At 40.6% G+C, this 20,732-nt stretch overlaps 1 protein-coding gene across 7 annotated transcripts in view; it reads right to left on the reverse strand.

Moving 5' to 3' along the window:
* Nucleotides 1–5,837: 5,837 nt before the first annotated feature.
* Nucleotides 5,838–20,732, reverse strand: part of MAGI1 (membrane associated guanylate kinase, WW and PDZ domain containing 1) — a 337,339-nt gene continuing 322,444 nt past the window's right edge. For 5 of the 7 annotated variants that reach the window (XM_083869438.1, XM_083869440.1, XM_083869439.1 and 2 more), the window contains 6 exons: nucleotides 19,517–19,720; nucleotides 14,933–15,023; nucleotides 14,754–14,814; nucleotides 13,611–13,757; nucleotides 12,369–12,507; nucleotides 5,838–8,722 (listed from right to left, as the gene is read on the reverse strand). In XM_083869438.1, coding sequence (XP_083725564.1) covers nucleotides 8,022–8,722; nucleotides 12,369–12,507; nucleotides 13,611–13,757; nucleotides 14,754–14,814; nucleotides 14,933–15,023; nucleotides 19,517–19,720 — 1,343 coding nt within the window. In that variant the 3' untranslated portion in view covers nucleotides 5,838–8,021. The remainder of the gene's footprint in view (nucleotides 8,723–12,368; nucleotides 12,508–13,610; nucleotides 13,758–14,753; nucleotides 14,815–14,932; nucleotides 15,024–19,516; nucleotides 19,721–20,732) is intronic. The other 2 variants (XM_083869441.1, XM_083869437.1) reach the window with 1 other exon arrangement.

Consider the following 20,732-nt stretch of genomic DNA (forward strand, 5'->3'; position numbering starts at 1 on the left):
TTTCCTCAGCAAGATATTTTTTGGAATCAGGATCTCCGTGATTACATTCAACTAATTATTTGAAAAGCATTTTCATCTGGACTCCAAGCAATCAAATTAAATACAGTTAATGTGGGTTTGGCAGGACTACACACAAACAAAAGTTGCTCTGTTTTTTGTGCAAAATTGGAAAATCAGTTTTTGCTAATAGCCTGGTGTATGAAATCTGCTGCTTCAGCTCTTCACTGTTTACCCATCTTCTCCATTTTGCTGCAAAACTGTTGATGCAATTCTGCTGTGATAAATGAAGCCCAAAACCTCACAACATCCTGCCTTTAACAAAATACCTTGTAGGAACCAAAGACTGAGAAACAATGAATTGTTCTGCTTTGCAGTAAAAGTTGATAAAGAGCATGCTGGAAATAAAGGAGCATGCTGAAAGTAAAGGAATCAACTTTATACCACTTTATCAAAAGTGATACAAGAAGACAGTGATGTAAATCATCAAGCTTTAGCAGCTTTAGGAGATTTCAGGTAGGAAGGCAAACTGAGTAACACAAAGCAGAAAAAAAAAGAATATATATAACAAAATACTGCAAACCAAACCTAATTTTGGAGAGAAATGGAAGCAAGCAGATGGACAATTTCTAATAAGCAAACAAGTCTATTTGCCTAATTACTTAACAGTTTGAAATAAATTTGATTTTTCCCTCTGAGCATCTATCCTTATAGACCATTTTCCACAATGAACAGGGAGTAAAGTACACCTAAATCTGAAGACAGTATGTCTATTATGTCTATTTTTGGCTCAATGAATTAGAGTGCATCCTTTTTATAAAGAAATTCTGATGCAAAAAAAAAAAAATCATGAGACTTCATTGCTGTAAAATACGTCAGTCATAGAATCTGTAACTGCCATGAAATTGTGTTAGAAGGTTCTCTCTTTATTAAGCCATAACTGGAATAAGAAGAGTCAGGCAGATGAATGAAATCCTTAGTAAGCAGAGGGATGTGGATTCTCACAATATGCTGAAGCAATGCAATGAGAAGCTACGATTAAGATTATTTACAAACTAAGATTAATCTCTAGGATAGGCAGAATTTCAGGGTAAAATAATTGAGTTGATGCAATGGCACAGGTGATGGCAGTAACAGTCACTGCTCTCAGCAAAAGGAAGCAGTCCTTATTTGGAGGTCTTTGGGAGGAAAACTCCCTTCTGGCTCTGGGATGCTTCCAGAGATGCAGTCAGGAGTAAAGCAGAGTTGTGTGCCCAGCAGCCCAAACTACTGAGTGCCCAGCAGCCCCCAAGCCCCAGATGCTCCAGCTGGAAGGCACCAGCCAGGGATGCACCCAGCGGGTACAGGGTCCCTCACACAGGCTTGTGACATGCTCCCAACATCAAAACTATGAGTGTTGTCACTTTAGGCACTTCAGAGCTGTTTATAGTTTGCATATTTGCATATTTTTGCATTGCTGTTGCACAATTAAGCTGAAGACTTCTGACCAAGCTGTCCCAAGAGCACAAAGAAATCCAGTGGCAGTCAACTTTCAATCCGGGTAATTGGTGAGGTTAAAAAAACAAACTGGGCCCATGTGAGTCAGGCACATAAGGAAGACACAGTCACTAGCTTGTTTTATAAAGAATTAAACCTTTTTCAAGTTAGCAAATGTATATTAAGAGACATGAAGTACCACTTTTACAAAACAATACTTTTCAGGGACCAATGAGAACTGGTTTAGACTTTTTCTCTGAGGTTCCAGCAAAATGATTTCATTTTGACATCCCCAGCATTTTGTCTAAAAACACCTGTCTCATCAGGTTATCATTTCAACTAGAGAAGGGACTGGAGAAGGAAAAGAGATGTCTGGTGTATCCTCAGCAAGAAACAAGAGAACACATGAAATGAATATTTTTATGGTATTTTCTTTTTCTCTGACTGTTGTTACCATGCAAATAATGAGCACGGGAATCTTTAAACATCTTCTAACCATTCAGTAAATCATTTCACAGAATAATGAATTCAAGTTCTGTGAATCAGCCCCCAAAATTTAACGACTTCTTTTAGTTTTTATGTCACATCTGGAAACCAGTAGGACATGGTACTTGGGTGCACCTTCAGAGGGTGATTCTTGGCTTTTCCTCAGCTCTCCATGCCTGTGGTCAGGAATTCTGTTTCTACAGAAGAGTAGGAGCAGGACATGCTGACCATGACTGTTGCAGTGTACAGCAGAGAAACTGCCTTGTGTTCTTGGAAGTCAGCCCTGTGTTACACAACTGCAGTTCAGAGGTTACAAAGGCAAAGGCTTTGCCAGCAGACTCCACACTTCAAAGCTGTGGCAACAATTGTTGGATCAAACAGAGAGGAAAGAAGTTGCCTGTGGGTCCCCAAAGCAAACTGGAGTCTCATGAAAGAAAAAACAGGATCCAGAAGAATCTTACCGAGAAACAATGAGAAAAAAACCCTGCTCATTTATAGGGAACAAAAGCCCGAGTCCTCAAGAAGCTCTCCAAGTTGCTTCCACATCCAATCAATATTTTCTTTAGCACATATGGAATGAGCCTCAGCCAACTTCCTCCTCCAGACATTCCTATTTCTGACTATCCTTAGAAAGAAGCAAGGCAGCTAATTCAAAATCTCATTCATACCAACAGGAGCCACCAGGCTTGTAGGGACAGTCTTACCATCCCGTTTTCCTGACTCAACAAATTGCTGCAGATAAGCTCAGCCATACATCCAAATATATGCACACATATGCCTTTAGCTCATAGGAGATATGAAGTGATGCCACATGAGCTTGAACCACCAGTGACAGAAAACCTAAAGACTGAAATTTCTTACAAATGCAAATGAAAGAAAGGAAATTTAAGACTGGTCACAGATTACACTGGGGCAGAGATGAAGCCTACAAAATCTATATAAGCAAGGTGGAATTCCCATTCCAAATAAGCCTGACTCTTTCTTACTCAGCACCAAAGTCACATCAGCTTAGGAATGGACCAAAAGAACTTTGGCTGAGGCACAATGCCAGCAATCTGGATTTGCTTGAGTATGACCTCTCCCCCCTGCTGCAGCAAAACCTCCTCAGAAGTCTTCTTTTAAGAAACTCTTTGCTGCAAAAATTAAAGCTAATGAGACTTCTCAAGGAGATGTGAAACCGCCCACGTTTCAACTGCAGCATCTTGAGGCTCAGACTGTTCCTTGAAGCTGAGGATTTGCAATGCACATGCTGCTAAAGATTTGCTGAGGATAAGAGCCTCCTCATCTGTCCAGTCAGCAACATGGACAATGGACGTTCATCTCTGCTGTTTCAGTGAAGAGCACATCACTCAGCTCACGTTATCACCAGAATGGGTCTATGCAGAGATGTCTGACATTGATGTAGAAGGGCCAGGGCACACATTATTTTCTGCTGACTTGCCAGAGCTCATCTCCTGGTGCCTCTAGACCCAGATATGAAAGTCCAAACTCTGCCAAAATATGGGGGTAAACAGTGCCTGAGCCTGAACTTATGCATAAATGTAACTGGATTTAAATGGCGTTTGCACCCTATTTTGTAGGATATGCTTGGAGTATTTTTAGAGCATTCAGACACAGGAATTCAGGAACAGTATGCCTTAAATTCTGAAAAAAACCCCCCCAAACTCTGAATTGAAGCTCATATGTGTATGTCAGACTGTCCAATCATGGTCAGTCCCAAGCACTGAAGTCCTCCATTCACTAAGCAGCAATCCTTGTGGCATTTTATACTCCTCTCTATCCTGAAACCCGAACGTTTCCATTTGGGTGACATTTTACTGCCTCTTCATCATATACCAGGAAGGAATGCTGATGGATTAGCATCACATCCAAAACAGAAACTGGCATTATCTCAGACTCACGCGATTTACAGCAACTACAAAGTAAATGGGGATACTTTTTTTAGTTTCCACTCTTCCTTTTTTAGAAATAAATCTTAAGAAAATACAATCCCAAAGGCCTAACAGGCACACATTTACAGATGGCAGCAGTGAGTCATAAATGACATCTTTTCCTGGTACTATTTATAAGAGCCAAAAAAACTGAACATATTATGAGCCATTTATAATGTTCTTCAGCAGAACAGTCAGCCAAGAGACAGAGCTGAAAGCCTGTTGTAACAAAAGGTATCAAAGTGAGGAGGAGAACAGTATCTATAATTACTACTGCAATGATAAAACAAGCATATTACAGCAGATGGTTTAACACAAGATCACTATTAAATAAAACACTGGCTCCAATGCCAAGGGATGAATATTCAAGGAGTGAACTGAGTAAAAGTGTATAAAGGCAGCAAATGCATCTCAGTTAACCCAGCAGTTACATGCAAGACTAACCAAAGAGATCAAACCCCTCATAATTCTCCATGTTGGCTGAACAATCCCTCTGCAGTCAAAACTTTCACAATTAGGAATTAATGAATGCAAATGACAGGACTGAGCATACTGATGGCACAGGAACCTGATCATGTCTGACTGCAAAAAAGGGTGTGAAACTCAACCTCAAAACAAACCCAAACCCTAACAATATCAATTTGCAGAGCTTTTTAATGTACCACATTAGAAACTTCCCAGCTCTTCATAAGAAACAGACTCTAATTCATCTTCTTGGCAGCTTCACAGTTGTAGGATGTTGTTTGGCAAAGCAGGAGCCAAGTTACAATCTAAAAAGGGGTTCTTTTCATTTTTAGAAGTTTTGTAAAATATTTTATGGTCAAAAGTCAGGCTGGAATTAATTAAAATGACTAAGGCTGCACCACAGAGTATGGAGCTGCAGTGCTCATGCTGCAGAGCAGGACTCCAGCTCTCAGGGGCTTTGGAAGCAGTAGAAAGGATGCCACCACTTACAAGGCATTTTGAAATTTTTTTTCAACTTGCAGTGTTTTTCTTAAATTCAATGTTTCTGTAATTTTGGTATTATCTATGTACTATCTTTAGCTGAGACTAAACACTTCAAAAGCTTGAGACTCACCTACTCAGCTCTGTAAGATCATTTAAATGATAGCATGAACAAGGAGGAAAAAACCCAGTAGCAACAGCAGAAGGTACAAATCCATAACCAATGTATATCACTACAAAATGGCTTTAGAATAAAAAGGCATTGATCATCCTAAGAGATTAAAATTTAAAATACCCAAACACTTTCTCAGTGACCCTTCCATACCCCTAAGGACTCAGGCTGCAGCAGATTTGAGGATGCTGTGATTGGAAATACAAATCCTTCACCATCAACTCTCCCTAGCTGCCAGGACTCCCAGCAGGTTGCCTGACATTTCAGGTAAACAGATGAGTGGAGCCTGTTAAACTATGCAAGATTTAAAAGTTGTTTTTAAAATGTATGTAATAGAACCATTTTTCAACCTTAAAAGTCTTTCTACATTTTAGGAACTAAGAGATGTGAGACATACAACCTTGGTGATGTGTGTATATATATATGTGTGTGTGTGTATGTATATATACACCTACATCATACACACACATATATATGGCACCAACAACCTCCATAACAGCAACTGAGCAGTTGCTGCCTTGATTTTCTATGGTCACAAGTGCTTATGTGTTATGAAGAATCAATGACAGAAACCTCAGACACAATTACAGATCCTGCTTCACCTAAACCTTTAGTTTCTGACTATCTTAGGGGAGGAAATTTTATCCTGGAAGTCTGGGAAACTTTGCTTTAAGGCTTGTCAAATGATAATACATATTTAATGGATGATTAATACATATTTAATAGATGGCCCTTGGTGACCATAACCTACAGGTTTATTAATTTAGGCAGGGATGAATAAGTAACATTAAGGTGTGGTTCTTCCTTTATCTTATCACTACACTCGCATGCATGCTTTGTATGGAAAACTTTATTTGATAATAAAAATAGCATTCACAGACTTTCTCCTTCTTTGTTGCTACATCATATACATAGTGTCTGTTCCAAGGAAAGAAGCTCTTACTGGGTAAGTCCACATCTACTCATCCTAGTGTTATGTATAAACCCAATTAAGTCAAATAAAGCTATGAACAATGTAGTATTTATATATGCATAGTGTTTTATAAAAAAGATTGGCCCACATACTGCTTTTCATCAACACAGAAAAGAGCATTTTGCCTATAGCATGTTGCAAGAAATGATGATTGGAGAATATAGACTGCATACAAGTGCTTAATAATACATAAGCAGGCCCACCATGAAGAAAGAAATGATATTCAAACCAACAAAAGCTTTAGAATTACTGATACAGTCTCCCATTTTAAAACAGCTTTACATACCTGATTCAGTTTACATTAAAATATATCCCCTGAATCAATTTTTTTCCATTTTTAGAAATATAAACACTTAATCACATTCCTCACACCTAAATTTTGTCATAAATCCTCTTTTATACAAGAAAAAGGCAACAGTTTTGTTTTGTTTTTTTCCAACAGGCTCTATTAATTACAATTTCAACTGTACACACAATGATTGGCCATCTTCTTTCTTGGTTTTGTTTTTTTACAGTACCATGGCAACAACAGTGATAGACTTGCAATGGTTTTGTGTTCATATGGAGGATGTGAGTCAGTATACATGTACACACCAATGCACTGGAAAAAGCAGCAGTTTACTTTAGTGGTCCAACAGTAACGGCAAACATTTTGGCTCAGCTAGGCAGTAATCCATTAAATCTTAGACCAATGCTACAGCAGACTTACCACACAGCTTGCAAATTTAAAAATACAACTTAGAAACTTGCAGGTTTCTCTTTTGCTGCTGTTCTTAGACTCAAATTTACAGCATATAACCAGGTATGGATAGGCTTCTACAACCAGGTTGTCCCACTGATTGCCTCTTTTAGCCTGTGAATTTCCTTTGAGACTTTTTTCTTTTTTTTTCTTTTAATTTTTTTTCCCTCCCCAGCAAGTGCACTCGTTTTGTCTCAGTAAGGATGATCCAGTAAAACAACAAAAACCCAGCCCTTTAAATACAGAGCAAGAACTGAGAGCTTTTGGAATTTGGCAAAACAAAAGCCCACTGGGTTTGCCTGAGCAGAAGGAATACACCTACTCCGAGCAGGGGGACGGTGCTCCCACTGCATTGTGCCTTGTCCCAGAATCCCAATCCCTCCCCTTGCTTCCAAGCAGATAACACAATACCATGCATGCTGGGGTTGCTGTCCATATACAGCTGGGAGATGAGCAGGGCTGCTGCCTTAATGACAAATCATCGTTACATGTTGCTGAGGCTAATGAGAGCTCAACAGTCCACGTTAGCGTGTGACACAGGCATGGTGGTGACCAGTCCTTCTGCCTCTGCACGTCCTGTCCAGGGGGCCTGAAAGTATAAACTGTTCATGGAACAAACTACAAATTACTTATTGTAAATCGTCTTGTGCTGTGTGGGTTTGGTTGCTTTTTTTTTTTTTTTTTTTTTTTTTTTTTAAATTATTTATTATTATTATAAATATCCTTCATTGAAACAGTAGTCTCTTCAAACAGTTCTTGCAATTTTAGGAACATTTGTCTCTTTCCTTTTTAATTCCTTCAGCAGGAGCGCTCCATTCCTACTGAGATGAACAATTTTCTTCCTTCCCCACCCCCAACCCTTAAAAAATTTTCTACATACAGTGTAGCAGTGAGTCACTAGAGAACAGTCTGGATCAAATTATTCAAACTCGGTCATAAAATCCTTTGCCTATATTATATTACTGGCTACCCCCATTTACTATATTGGGGAGGGGGGAAAGTAGCCCAATAAAGGAATTATTTTTAAGAAATCTACAAAGAATGTAGAAACAAAATTTTATAATCCTTTAGGACCAACATTTGGCAAGTAATTAAAAAAAAAAAGAATACACTGAAAAATACTTTCTTTAATATTATACATCAGGCACAATGCTTTTTTTTTTTTTGTTATTTCATCTGCATAAATGGTTTGTAGGACCAGCAGGTGACGGGGATGTCTCGTCGCCTGCGAAAGCCAGGTGGTTTCACTCTCTCCTCTGCTCCTTCAGTGTGGGGAAGGCGACAGGGACCCCAGGGAGCCCCTCAGATGCTGAGGTCGGTGCTGCACTCCTTGTAGGGTCGCCTGCGCTGCTCAGGCTGGTGCCTGCGGCTCGGCTCGTGCTTCCAGCTGGGGTCTTCCCTCTCCCGGTGGCCACCCCGTTCCTCCCTGAGCCGTCTCTCGGGTGACCTCTCCCTGCGCCGGTCGGACGACTTGGCCCGTCGGTCCAGGGAGTTCTCTCTTCTCCTCTCAGGAGACCTCCTGGGCTCCGTGAGTCTCTCCAGCGACCGCCGCCGGCGGCCGGGCGACCGCTCCCTGCGCCTCTCAGGAGAGAGGTCTCTCCTCCTCTCCAGTCGCTCCCGCCTCTCCAGAGTGTTGTCAGCACTCCTCGTGCCTTCCCTGCGCTTCTCGGGAGACCTCCTCTTCTGCCCGTTCACCACCACCCTCTCCGGCTGCCTTTGGTGCCTCCTCTCCGGCGACCTCTCCGTCTTCCTGCCTGGCACGTGGTCATTGGTTTTAGAAGTCCCATTCCAAGTGTGGTGTTCATTGGGATGTCTGCTAAACTCTCTGCTGCCTTTTAGGTCTCTAACGTAAGTCCGCTTGTCCCCATGTTGTGATGATTTGTGAAGGTCTGGTGGATAACTGGACTCCGATGATGGGTGCTGCCGTCGGTCGGATGGCGCGGGTTTCATTTCCGATACATTTTGTGAACCTGTGGCGGGACTGTTCCTGTCACTGCTGGGGTCTGAAAGAAAATAACAGCAAAGGGTTTGGTATTGATGCCTTCCGTGGTGCTGCGACACCACTTAGCACTCTTCAGACTTCATTAGTGACAAAAACAAACAACTGTTAAAGCAGTCAGTGAAGGCTAACCGAAGCTTTTGTTAATTTAACTGTGAACAACGAGAGTTACAGGTTAGTACTGGTGCTGCTCTGATCGTTAGCCATGTTTTGGTCCAAGCTGATCTCATCTTTATGCTCTTCTGGGCATGGGGCACTTTAGATTTTTCCCCAAGCCCAATTCATAATGTTTCGGTTACACCACATTCTTTCCAGTGGAAAAAAACCCCATTGTAGTTCAGGTTGTTGGCTGCTTTTTTTAATAGCTTCCAATAAAGAGGGTCTTTAGGAAACAATTTTTGTCTTTTAAGACATTATAAAGAACTGCCTCCCAGGTGTGGGAGGCCTTGGTTCAAATAGCAGAAAATGTGCAGGAAATAGAATTGATTATTAAGTTTTCACCTCATAAAGTAACATTTTGAAGGTGTGAGAATTAGACTGTAATCATGCCATTTCCATTTCATTTAAGGCATAGCTTAATCTCACTTAGTTCTACCATGTTATGTAAAGTCCTAGGGTAGATTTTGGTTTTGCCACAATGATTCAAACAACGATGACAGTAGTTATGATTTTTTCATATCAAAGCAATGGAAAGATATTGTAATATGTAGGATGGCTTTGATTCAAATCTAATCTCGAGTTCATTTTTTTCATATGTACTATTTGAGGTAAAATACAGCTGAGCTGCCTCTGCAAGACAAACTACAAAAACAGATGTAGAAAAAGAACATCCAAACTAAACCCCAGCCCTGCACTGCAGCTAAGCTACAATTACTCTCGTCATTTGTAACGGATGTTTATGAATGATTCATCACAAACATGACAAATATTAAAGTAGCTGCGCTGCCTTAATGCAAGTGCTGCTTTTATTTGCTTATTTTTTTATTTCTTGAAGTAACTCCTTTGTGGCAGCTTGGCTGGCATTAGCCACTTCCTTACACTTGAACCCCAACACCCACCTTGAGGTGGAACGCCCCAATGGCAACGACTGAAAACCCTCACAAACACTTGTGGGGACAAGTTATTTCTTTTCCCTCTTCTCCTTTTTGCCTTCCCTCCCATCAAGCCAAACACTCTATACATTCCTCCTGCCATCATGCCAAGTGTCTCCCATTTGAGGGCATTTCCACTCCTGAGCTTGGGAGGGTTGGTGTGTGCATGGGCTGTGATTTTTGTGAATTCCAAGTGAAACCCATGTTGCAACTCAGCTGGGGGCAGTTTTGCTCTATTTTAGCACTTTCAGGCCACAGCTGGGGATGGGACCACGCTGCTTTTCTGTGGCTGTAAGCACGTGGCTTGTGGCAATCTGCCTATCACACAAGGTACAAGCGAGGTTCAAACATGTCCTGTGGTGTGTGTACTTACAATTTGGGGCACGCAGGGTGTTCTGGATGGATTGCTGTACATATAGAATATAGCGAAGCAGAAAAGCAATGTGAGGGAATTAGGCCACAGCACAAAAACACCTAATATTGATTTTAGCTACAAACCGTAGTTTGATTATGGCCCATAAGGTAGAAGCAAGACTCCCCGAGCTTGTCATTTCTCATACATGCAGCGATATTAGGAGGTATCATCGCTGAGGAAGGAAGAGCCCAGCACCAAGAAAAGTAAGAGAAAGAGAAAGAGAAAAGTAGAAAATTTAGATTCCCTATAATAAAGATGAAAGAAAGAAAAATCTTCATATTTTATCTTAGAATAAAGAAAGTTTATTTTTCCAGTCAGATTGTCTAGGCTTCACCCAAATATAAGGCTGCAAAGACAGCAGTTGTTATTATTGTGACATAAAGAGACATCTAAGAGGTGATTCAATAACCCAGACAACGAGAGCATCCATTCTAAAAGACAGCTGGAACAGCGACACAGAATGTCATAGAAAAAACATTAACAATCAAACAACAACGAAAAATAAAGTCCACCAGAGACCACAACATTAAAAATAAGTACAAAACTCATTACAAAAATATACAGCCTCATAGAGAAGCACGTTCCAATCAAGTCAGAAAAATATTGGAACTTAACATTATTAGAGGAACCATTTGCGACTGCAGCGAACAGAACGAAGAGAGAAAGGAGTCCCAAATGTTACAAGGATATTCTTTACAGTAGTGCAACCCCTGTATATTAAATCCTTGCTTGGAGAACGAACGTTTAGTGGTTAGCATTAGCCAAAAGAAAATTGGTGATGGATTTCCATCCTCAGTGCAACAGACATATGCTTTGAGAAGTGAAGCACTTAATTTACAGGGTATTTATGCAGTCTAGCATATGATACAGTACTGTACATCCAAAGGAGTATAGGAAAAGACAAAAGTAGAAAGAACATTACAGAATTTCAGTGCCATCATTGAACCTTCTGGTGTGCTATTTATATTACAGAAGTGTAAACCCACAACTTCCCTTCCATATAATTAAACACTTCAATTGTTTGTTTGTTATACTCTGAATTGGTCATTTTAAGTTAAATAATGAGCAGACTGAGCAGAAACTCTCAAACATAGTACAGTAAGTGAAAAGAAAATCTAGTTCATAAATTGTGCAGAAGGGTTTTGTTTCTGGTGTTAGGGCATGGAGAGAATGATAAACACAGAACTTACTGACACAGAAATAACCCAAATACGGGGAGGAAAGTATAAAGGACATCCCTTCAATCATCAGTTTCTATAGAAACCTCAAAGACCTTTGGTTGGGAGTAGCCCTCCATCGAGGGCACAATATTTGACAATTATCTCAAATAAATAAGACATAATTATAATATTAAATAGTGTGCTAAGTTAAGCCACCCAGCAATCCAACCTCCAGGGGAAGAAAAGGAAATCTAATGCAATTCTTAGTAAGAAACAAGGATTGACTGTTTCCCCCAAGACAGACACAAGAGCACCTTTTCATAACCTCCTCACCTTTTCAGACCTTACAAATTAACTAGCTGAAACCAGCAGACTGTTTAAGGGGGGAGAAAAGGGCTCAGGAGGCCAAATCAATATATTTTTGCAGTAAAGCTTTTTTTCCCCTTCTTTTTTTCAAATAACTTATTTATAAATATTTACATAAATGTTAAGGAAAGGCAAAAATCTCATAAGCCATCTCGGCATCCATGTCTATGGATACAGACAGGAACTAAGAGAAAAACCTAACAAAAAAAATCACTGCTTCAGAATAGCAACTCAGGATCCCAGTTTTTGCATTGTTTAGAAGAAGAGACCTATGTGAAACAACTATTCAGCCGCTGAGAAACAGTTTGGCACAGTTCTATGACATTCCTTTTTTGGCTGGACAAGACAATAAGGTTTGTTTTGTTTTGCTTTCCTCTCTGATCACCAAAAAATACTGCTATGATGATCTTGCCTTACACTGCGCCCCAAGTCCATGGAAGCAAGCAAAGGATGAAATGTGTAGAAAATTCAGCACAAGCGAGGCAATTATATGTTGCAAAGGTTGGTAAGACACTGGTGAGAAAGGAAAATAAAAAAGAATTCCCGCTTCAGATCTTGAGACAAATATTCATGGAGTGATGCCAGGGAAGAAAGGAATGTTTTCATAGTTTGACCCACCATATTCTGGGACAGAGCCATCTCCACGTTTCAGAAACAGGCGGACCTTGCGGCCACCATTTTTAATCAGTTCGATGGCCCGGGCGTGCTTCATATTCTTGGTAGTTTCTCCATTGATCTCTAAGATTTCATCACCAATCTGCCAATGTAATAAAGAGACTATGATTAGAAACAAGTCCCCATGAGGGTCCCTACCAGCACACCACAAGACAGTGACCATAGCAAAGCTGGAGCAACTATGCATCAGGTGAAACTAAACATGCCCAACTCCTTCCAGGGACCATCCACAATGCCCAGTGTGGGAAACATGAAGATAATGGAGAAAGCTTGAAGTATCAAAGTATTTCACTGCTGTTCTACAAAATCACATTACAATTACTGTATTGCTCAATGGTAGGTGCAGTGTTATAACTGGTGCTATTTTATTTAATTTTGATTATTTGTAAGTCAAAGCAGTTTCTTGTTGCACAGTCTGCTCCAACCAGAATGCTCACAGAGCTTTTTCAGGTCTGTTTCTAACTTGGATACAGATACCCACTATGAATCAGCAAAGCTGATTCTGTAAATATAATCATTTATCAGGAGAAGAAAACAAGGCCTGGAAGAGCTTGTCAAAGATTTGACTTTCACAGGGCAGTGCTGCTTTTGCATCATATTTTCATCAACAAAACTTTTGGACCCATAGATCTACCCCTAGCGAGAATTTTGAAAATGCCCTTCACATTACATATCTGGAGGCAAAAATATATGTGGGAAAGTTACAATGTATTCTCTAACAGAGGTCCAAGGAGTATATAAAACCTGTCAAATTATTTTTTCAGTAGGCATTTTATAACATATGCCCTTGTTATGTTTGTCATTTAGCTGATATGTGAAGTTAACAATTAATGTTAATCAGAACCTACATTACAATTTTGTAAGCCATGGGCCATAGACATGTTCTGTCCCCTCTGTGCCCACTAGCACGCAAAGACTGTGGCTGTTCCATTTTCACTGCTACATGTATGCCCCTTAGGCTCTAAACAACAGATCATGTACTAGAGTTTGGGAAGCAGTGTTGGAAGAAGGGGATGAAGTCTTCCACTGAACACACACTGCTACGAACTGCGTATCAAGAGTGACAGATGCCATCAGCAGAAGTAAATAGGAACTTTCAGTTCACATTTAATTTTCCTTTTAGATGGCACAGCAGAAGGGAGAGGCAGGGAAAGAAAGGCAGTTTTGAAGTCAGTTTGTGCCTACCCTCATTTTCCCACATCTCTCAGCGGGCCCATCCTCAGCGAGCCGCAGCACGTACAGGTCCATGTTGTACTCCCGCCCACCTCGCAGGCTGAAGCCAAACCCTTTTGCTCCTCTTTCCAGCTCAACAGTGTAAAAGTCTTGGTCCTGCTGGAGAGAAGACAACAAATACCCAGTTGAACAAAAAGTCAAATATTGCTCTGCTCTCATGTTGGAATTATTCAGCCAATGTTTTGTTAGTAATAATTAAAAATGGAAAATCAGTTGAGTTTTCACACAAAGACCAGGATTTGCTGCTTCCTCAGACCCCATCTGCCATCTGGAGTTCTGGTGGTTGGTAAAGGGCTGTTGGAATGAGTGGGCTTGGCCATTTCCTGTGGTTCATTTTTGGGCACCCCTGTCAACAGCACCTCCCATGCCCAGGGCAGGAGGGGCCATTTGGGGAAGATGGTTAAAGGTTCTACCACCCAGGCAAGGCAAGGACCACCTCCCTTCCAATGCCAGATTTAGTGCAGCGTCTGGTGGCACCTGGGGTGAGCCTGTGCCATAGTCCTGGCTTTTTGTGTTGTTACCACATCATTTATTCCTTTTCAAGAAGCTCAGAAGCCTTTGCATTGTTTTTCTCAAATGCTATTACGGGGATGTTCTGAAGTCTCTAATGGAAGATGTTACTTCTGGGATGGCCAGTGGCAAGGAAAGTTAACAGTGAGATAGATAATCTCTCTAATAAGATGCCGTCTGTGCAAGCTGGAACACTCCAGCTATCGTCCCTTATTAAGTTTTTCTCCTTTTTATTCTCTGAATTTATCATTTGCACACAACAATACCTTCTGGAGAGGCCCCTCAAAATAGACAATTCAATAAACAAACACATAAATTATTACTGCCCTAAAAATGTCAGCTCTTTTTTTTCTTTATTTTTACTCCCTCAAAGTCTCGATAAGAATGTGTTGGAAATGTTTCTCAGCTGAAACAACAGCAACACATATTAAGAAACTAATCAGCAAATTCCTCTTTCTTTTCAGGAGACTGAGGGAGAGCAGCTTCTCGGTAGGAATTTTCAAGGGAAATATTTAAACACAGCCCTCAAGCAGAATGGAAACAACAGTCTGTGGTAAGCAAAACAATTAGAGAGGTACTCCTTACCTGTGCCGCTTGGGGTGGTTTGAAATCAAACTGGGATTCCTGCTTTGGTTTGGTGTTGTTCCTGCTGTAACAAATGAGAGGGAGAGAGGAAAAACACAGCTCATGGGATGTGAAAGTGATGAAGAAGTACTCGAAGAGAGAGCATGTCAAGATGCCCTCCTCAAGGAAAACAATCTGACCTGGTCTCCTGTGGTATTTGCTGAGGAGTATGTGTGGTTGTGATTGTAGCAATTTTTTCTGCATTGGTCAATAAAGTAGCATTGGAGGATTCTGCAAAATAGATTTTGTTTTTATTATGAGCGAAGACCACTGGGTATTCACTGAAAGAAAAAAAAGAGTTTTGCAAAAGCATTTCACTCAAAAGCAACATTAAATTGTTTTTATAGAACTGGAGATGTGATCAAATTTCTTAATTCCCCAAATTAAAATAGTAGGTATGTATATGAAACTGTACACTCAACTGGAAAATTTTAAAAAAATTAAATTAGGAAATCTGGATTGGAAAACCCCCTGACTATTAGACACATTCACGAAGACTCACTTGCAGATAAAGGATTGAACAATGTTTTGTCTATTGTCTGAACACATGAATTCCAATCAATTAAGTCCCTAAATATTGTAGGTTGGGTGGATTAATTTTATAGCGGCTATAATTATTCCATGGATTATAAGTTTATCAGTCAGAAACTCCATCAGAAACTGCAATCTCCAGTAGAATTGAGATGTGGCTCTTATCCAATACCTCACAGGATGATATTGAATTTGGCTAAAACCCAAACTTACTGAAATCCTTCTTTGAAATACAACCCACTACTGCCTCAGCACTGAATGCAGCGATGTGGAGCCACCTGTACCAAAAGCATCAATAACTCTGGGTAGCAGTTACAAAAGGGTGCACTGAGAGAATACAGGGAGCAGGAGTAACTTCTAAACCTAATTTCCGCCATGGTAAAGAGCTCTCAGCCCAGCATCAGACTGTGCAAATTGCAGATTTCTTTAGGCATGGAAGGAGGGGCTCCAAGGAGAGGTCCTGTCTCCTGCTTCCTATAGCTGAGATGGGAGCAACTGAACAGTGACTATGTCGATGTCCCTCACAGTATGGCATGGCAGAATATTCCCCTTGTCATTCTGGAGCTTCAGTAGGACCAGAGTTAACCCCAAACTCACTTAAAATTGTGCCTTAAGTTAAGGTCATGTCAATGCCATTAGCCGAATATTAGCAACACAGACCTGGAACTCTTCTATATTGAACTCAACATATTTTCCAGAACTATGTATTGTACCAATCCTGAACTACTATTAGTACTGAAGAGTTTCAAATGCTGAACTGCTCCAGAAGCCAGCAGTTTCTGAAAACACCCTTCCCCTCCCATGGGAGTTTGACTTCAGAGGAAGTCTAGGTGGTACTCCATGTACCTTCATGGTATTGAACCACACAAAATGTTCAACAAGTTATGTTGGCTGCACTTGGAGAGTGATGGGCAGAGTCAGCAGAAACACCCACTCATCAGACATGGCACTCCCAGATAAAGCCACTGCACTGGCAGGCACCTGCTCCTTTGCAAATCAGCCCTGTATACAGGAGACCCCCTCGTTGTGTCTATACCCAGTGTACCCAAGAGAGAACCACAGATTGCAAATAACTACAAAATACTGACCATCGCCCACCTTTCAAGACCAAACTCTGAACTGAATACACAGACACTAAGACAACAGTGACAAAAACTGGATGAAAACATTTGGGTCTCCCACATGAAATTACAAGGTCTTCTATCCTGCCCTTGTTTGCCTCTCAAGCTACAGGCATCCACTAATTCATTTTACTGGCTATGGAGAAATCTGCCATTATTAAACAGAGTCCAGCTGTAATACAGAAACTGCAGCAACGGGAGTGGTTTTGCTTGAATTAAGATGTGGTGGTCATGGGCTTACTTGGTCCTGGGAGTTTAATTTACTTCAAGGATTTATATTAATTCTGGAGAAGCCTGGATAAGGGGAAGCTATTCCCTTTCTGTAGCTATTTGCATGTCAAGGGAAATTCAGGAAAAGGGACAGAGAAAAAGAAGAACCACTTAAACAGATGGGTGCAACAAGAACACAGCTCCTTTGCCTGCAGTACTGTGCTCAAGTCAACATGCCCAAAAACCCTCAGCATATGGAGCTGAAACATCTTCCAGACCAGAACAGGCTTGTGTCCAGTGGCTCAGAGAGCAAGAGAGGCTCCTGGGTCTGCCTGCACCTCTCAGTGTAGGCATGACCAAACCACACCCTTGTGATGATGTGCCACTGACAGCTGGCTTGTGTAAGAAGGAGATGTCCTTATGTGTAGTTACACTGTTGGGGTTTAAGAAATAATTCTGTTTATATTGTAAAGATGCCTTGATGTTAAAATCTGTCTCCTACATAAGAAAGCCCCCAAAACATGGTTAAGTGTTCTGTATTCATCCAGAACAAAAGCCTCTGAAATCCTCCACAAATATTTGGAGATCAGATGAAGATGGGCTTCAAAGAGAATGCAAGATTCCTACCCTTTAGTAGGTCACACTAATAATACAAAGCAGAGCAACAACACATCTCTGGTACAGATGTATCTTCATACCACTGTACTGCATCTATCTTTAGCCCACCCTGTCCCATGAGTCAGGAGTTGTGCATAATTTTGCCAGTGTTTTAGACACTGCTTCAGGACGCATGCCAGCCACCATGCAAAACAGGAACAGAATATAGCAAAAATTATCTTTAGTACAATTATAATTGCATGCTCTAAACCCTACATATTTCATTGATTCCTTGCCCTGTTCTGCCCTAAAACTCTCAGTCACCAATTACATGCCTAATCTAAGCTTGTCCTGTTCCAGCATTGTGTATCCTTGAATCTGCTGGAAGTGTGGTAAAGCATCATCATTTCATTGCAAATACAATCCTGCAGTCGTCTGTGGCAATTAACATGTGCAAGACTTATTACAAAGCAAAAACTCTTGGTATTTTTAATAATGTTAGAAGAGATTAGCAGTGTGAGTTTATTGTGAGTCTTGTGATGCAGTTTCATGTTTATCTGATGAGTGGCTTCTGATTTATGCTCCCCCCTCCTTGAAGCACACAGACCATTTATATTTGCCAAAAAAGCACTCAAAAAGAAACAAAGGAAAACAACAAATCAAGAAAAGCTTACAAAGACATCAAAAAGAAAACAACACTGAGACCAATTTCTTGTATCTCATGGGGTTTTAGAGCAAACACGTCAGAGATTTTGAGAGTGTTGGGTCTTACTGTCTTTTGGAAAATAAATGCAGGTAATGCTGTGCAAAGTTGGCAATCTGACTTGGAATTTTAAAGTGACAGTAAATTCAAAGCCTGAATTGCTATGAAAGCACAGTTGATTCCTTCCCTAAAGAACAGTGTTCCCACTTCTTCAGCAATTTGTGATGTCCATCACAGGTACACGTTTCCCTAACCTAAGCAATTTACATGATATTTGGGACACATAATTGCATGAGCAAGACCGGCTCAGCATTTTTTTACATCATTCAGAAGTTGCTTATTTCTCAGATGGTTTTGCTTCTTTAGAAAATAAGCCCTTCTTCATTTAAAGATTCACCTTCTTTTTTATCAAATCTGAAATACAGGTAATGAACAATTCTTCTCTCAGTTTATTTTCCAAAACAGGCGTGCACAGGCCAGCTCAGATGTTAGCTTGATTCACAGCTATTTTATTATTCATGAACACCCTATTTGCTCCAAGCGGCAGAGGATTATATACCATTTGACCTGGTACCCACTAGGCAGTAAGAAAATAAAGCTTTTGTGCAAAACAGATCACCCTAAACAGAAATAATTTATAACCAGATCATTTCTCATCCTGGTCTGTGGGGAGCAATGTGGAAAGGTTTCTGCCCAACAAGCTCTCACTTTGAACCCATTCATGGCAGAGAAGCACAATAAACAAAGAAAATACTTAGAATTTAGAGCCACAGCAATTTTAGCTTTGCTGCAGATACTTTACTAGGCTTCTGATCAGTTCCTATCTGGGGAGCAAGCCAGGGATTAATTTAATGGAACTGATGCATAACACAGATCCTTATTTTTATTAAATACTTCAGTGACCTGAGATCAGCACCAAGTGTCAACTTATTATTAGGGAACCTGCACATTCTTTCTCATCTGAAACAGTGAGATCCTGTCTAGGGTAACTCTTATAATGCAGCTTCAGAACCATCACCATTTAAGCAGTCATTAAAAAATGTACTGAGCTTGCTCCCAAAGCAATTTACCCAGAATAAAACCAGATCTGCTTTTAAAACAGCTTAAAACATGTCAAAGTGTTTATCTCTTTCTGTGATCTCTTTACTCTATAGCCTGATTGTGTCCCTACAAAGCTTCAGGAATCCCACATACTAACAAGTGATTCCTAAACATTCTGAAGCTGCATTATTAAGCTAAGAATCAAACCAAAGTGTATCAAGAGCTCCATCAAATTTATGGAAGATCATTTTAAGCAGATACACGGAATGAAATATTCTTTTTTTCCCTAATACTGAATGAGCACCTCCTGTTAAAAACCAAACATCTCTATGAAAAATAAACAACAAAAAAATAAAGCTACAGGAGACTCACAACCTCTCTCACTGCTAACCCCCAAAGCGGGAGCGGAAATTAGAGTCCTCCATGCCTTTGCAGCTCCGAGTGACAGAAAAAAAGCCCGGGGGGACAGAACCAAGAAGAGGTGGGGTGAGAGGTAAGAGAGCAGGAAACAGATACTTTACCATCTCCTGGAATGATGCGCAGGGTGACGGTGTTTCCCGCTTCCTTAATGAGGTTGACGATGTCTGAATGCGACTTGTTGGTGATGGAGCACCCATTGACGGCCAAGATCCGGTCCCCTACTTTCAGCTTTCCACAGCGGTCTGCGGGGCTCCCTTCAATTATCCGACCTATTTTGTGAGGCATGGCCACACATGCATTTCCCGCTTTTGTATTGGTTTGGGGGTTGTTTTTTTTGTTTTGTTTTGGTTTTGGTTTTTTTTTTTTGGTGGTTTTTTTATTGTTTACATATGTGGGAATACGGTGAAGGGGGAAAAGGAAAAAAAGGGTTGAAAAGGGAAAGAGAAGGTTAAGGGTTAATTAATTAATGCATCAAGCAAAAGTTATTATAGGATAGCTTTGCTGCCAGTGTTCAAAACATTGGCAATCAACTAGTTGAGTGCACAACACTTTACTTCTTCCACAAAAAGGTGTTTTGTTAATCCCTCAAAACTCCCCCCAAAGTGGATTTCTGTTAATAAATGGTGCAATTTTTATTGACTACAACTGCACTTAGCAGCTCCATCATAACCCGAATCTGATTTTGTTTTTGAAGAAAAATATTGAAGCTGTTTGTAGAAAACTCAACTTTTCTCCCCCAAGATCACATCAGTGTCAGCCTCTCTAGTCCTTCTCTAAGCCAACTGCTGTTCAAGCTTCTGCCAATGTTTTGTTCTTTCTCAATTTAGAAAGATAAAATCATTCTAGGCCTAGGAGGGAGTGTGGCTCCCTTTCTACCACACAGACCCACTCTACCAGCGCTGCACGGGGAAGCAACATGAAATGTTTTTCTTCCATTGTGAATAAAGGTACTACCAGGGAAGGCACAGGACCACTACAGATGGGCCAAGACTGACAAAGGTAACCTGTTTGGTGCTGGCACCCTCCTCAGCCTCTACTAAACCCTTCCTCTTTTATGATCTTAGATGGCACCAGGTGGGAACAAAGAAGGAAAAAGGTTCTCCTCATTCAAATACCTCTAAAACCACACACAAAACCACTGAGATGTCTGACACACAGAGCGAGAGCACTTTAGGATGAATGTGTTCTGGAGACAAAATTCTCCTCCTGTTCCATGCAGTTGTTTTGTTTCAAAAACACAGGGTTGCCCCATAACATGCAGAATTGGGACACAGGGGATACACAACATCACTCAGGTAAATCCAGTGAGCTTTTTTA

This window comes from Zosterops lateralis (genome assembly GCF_965231275.1).
Source record: "Zosterops lateralis genome assembly, chromosome: 11".
NCBI classification, from domain to species: domain Eukaryota; kingdom Metazoa; phylum Chordata; class Aves; order Passeriformes; family Zosteropidae; genus Zosterops; species Zosterops lateralis.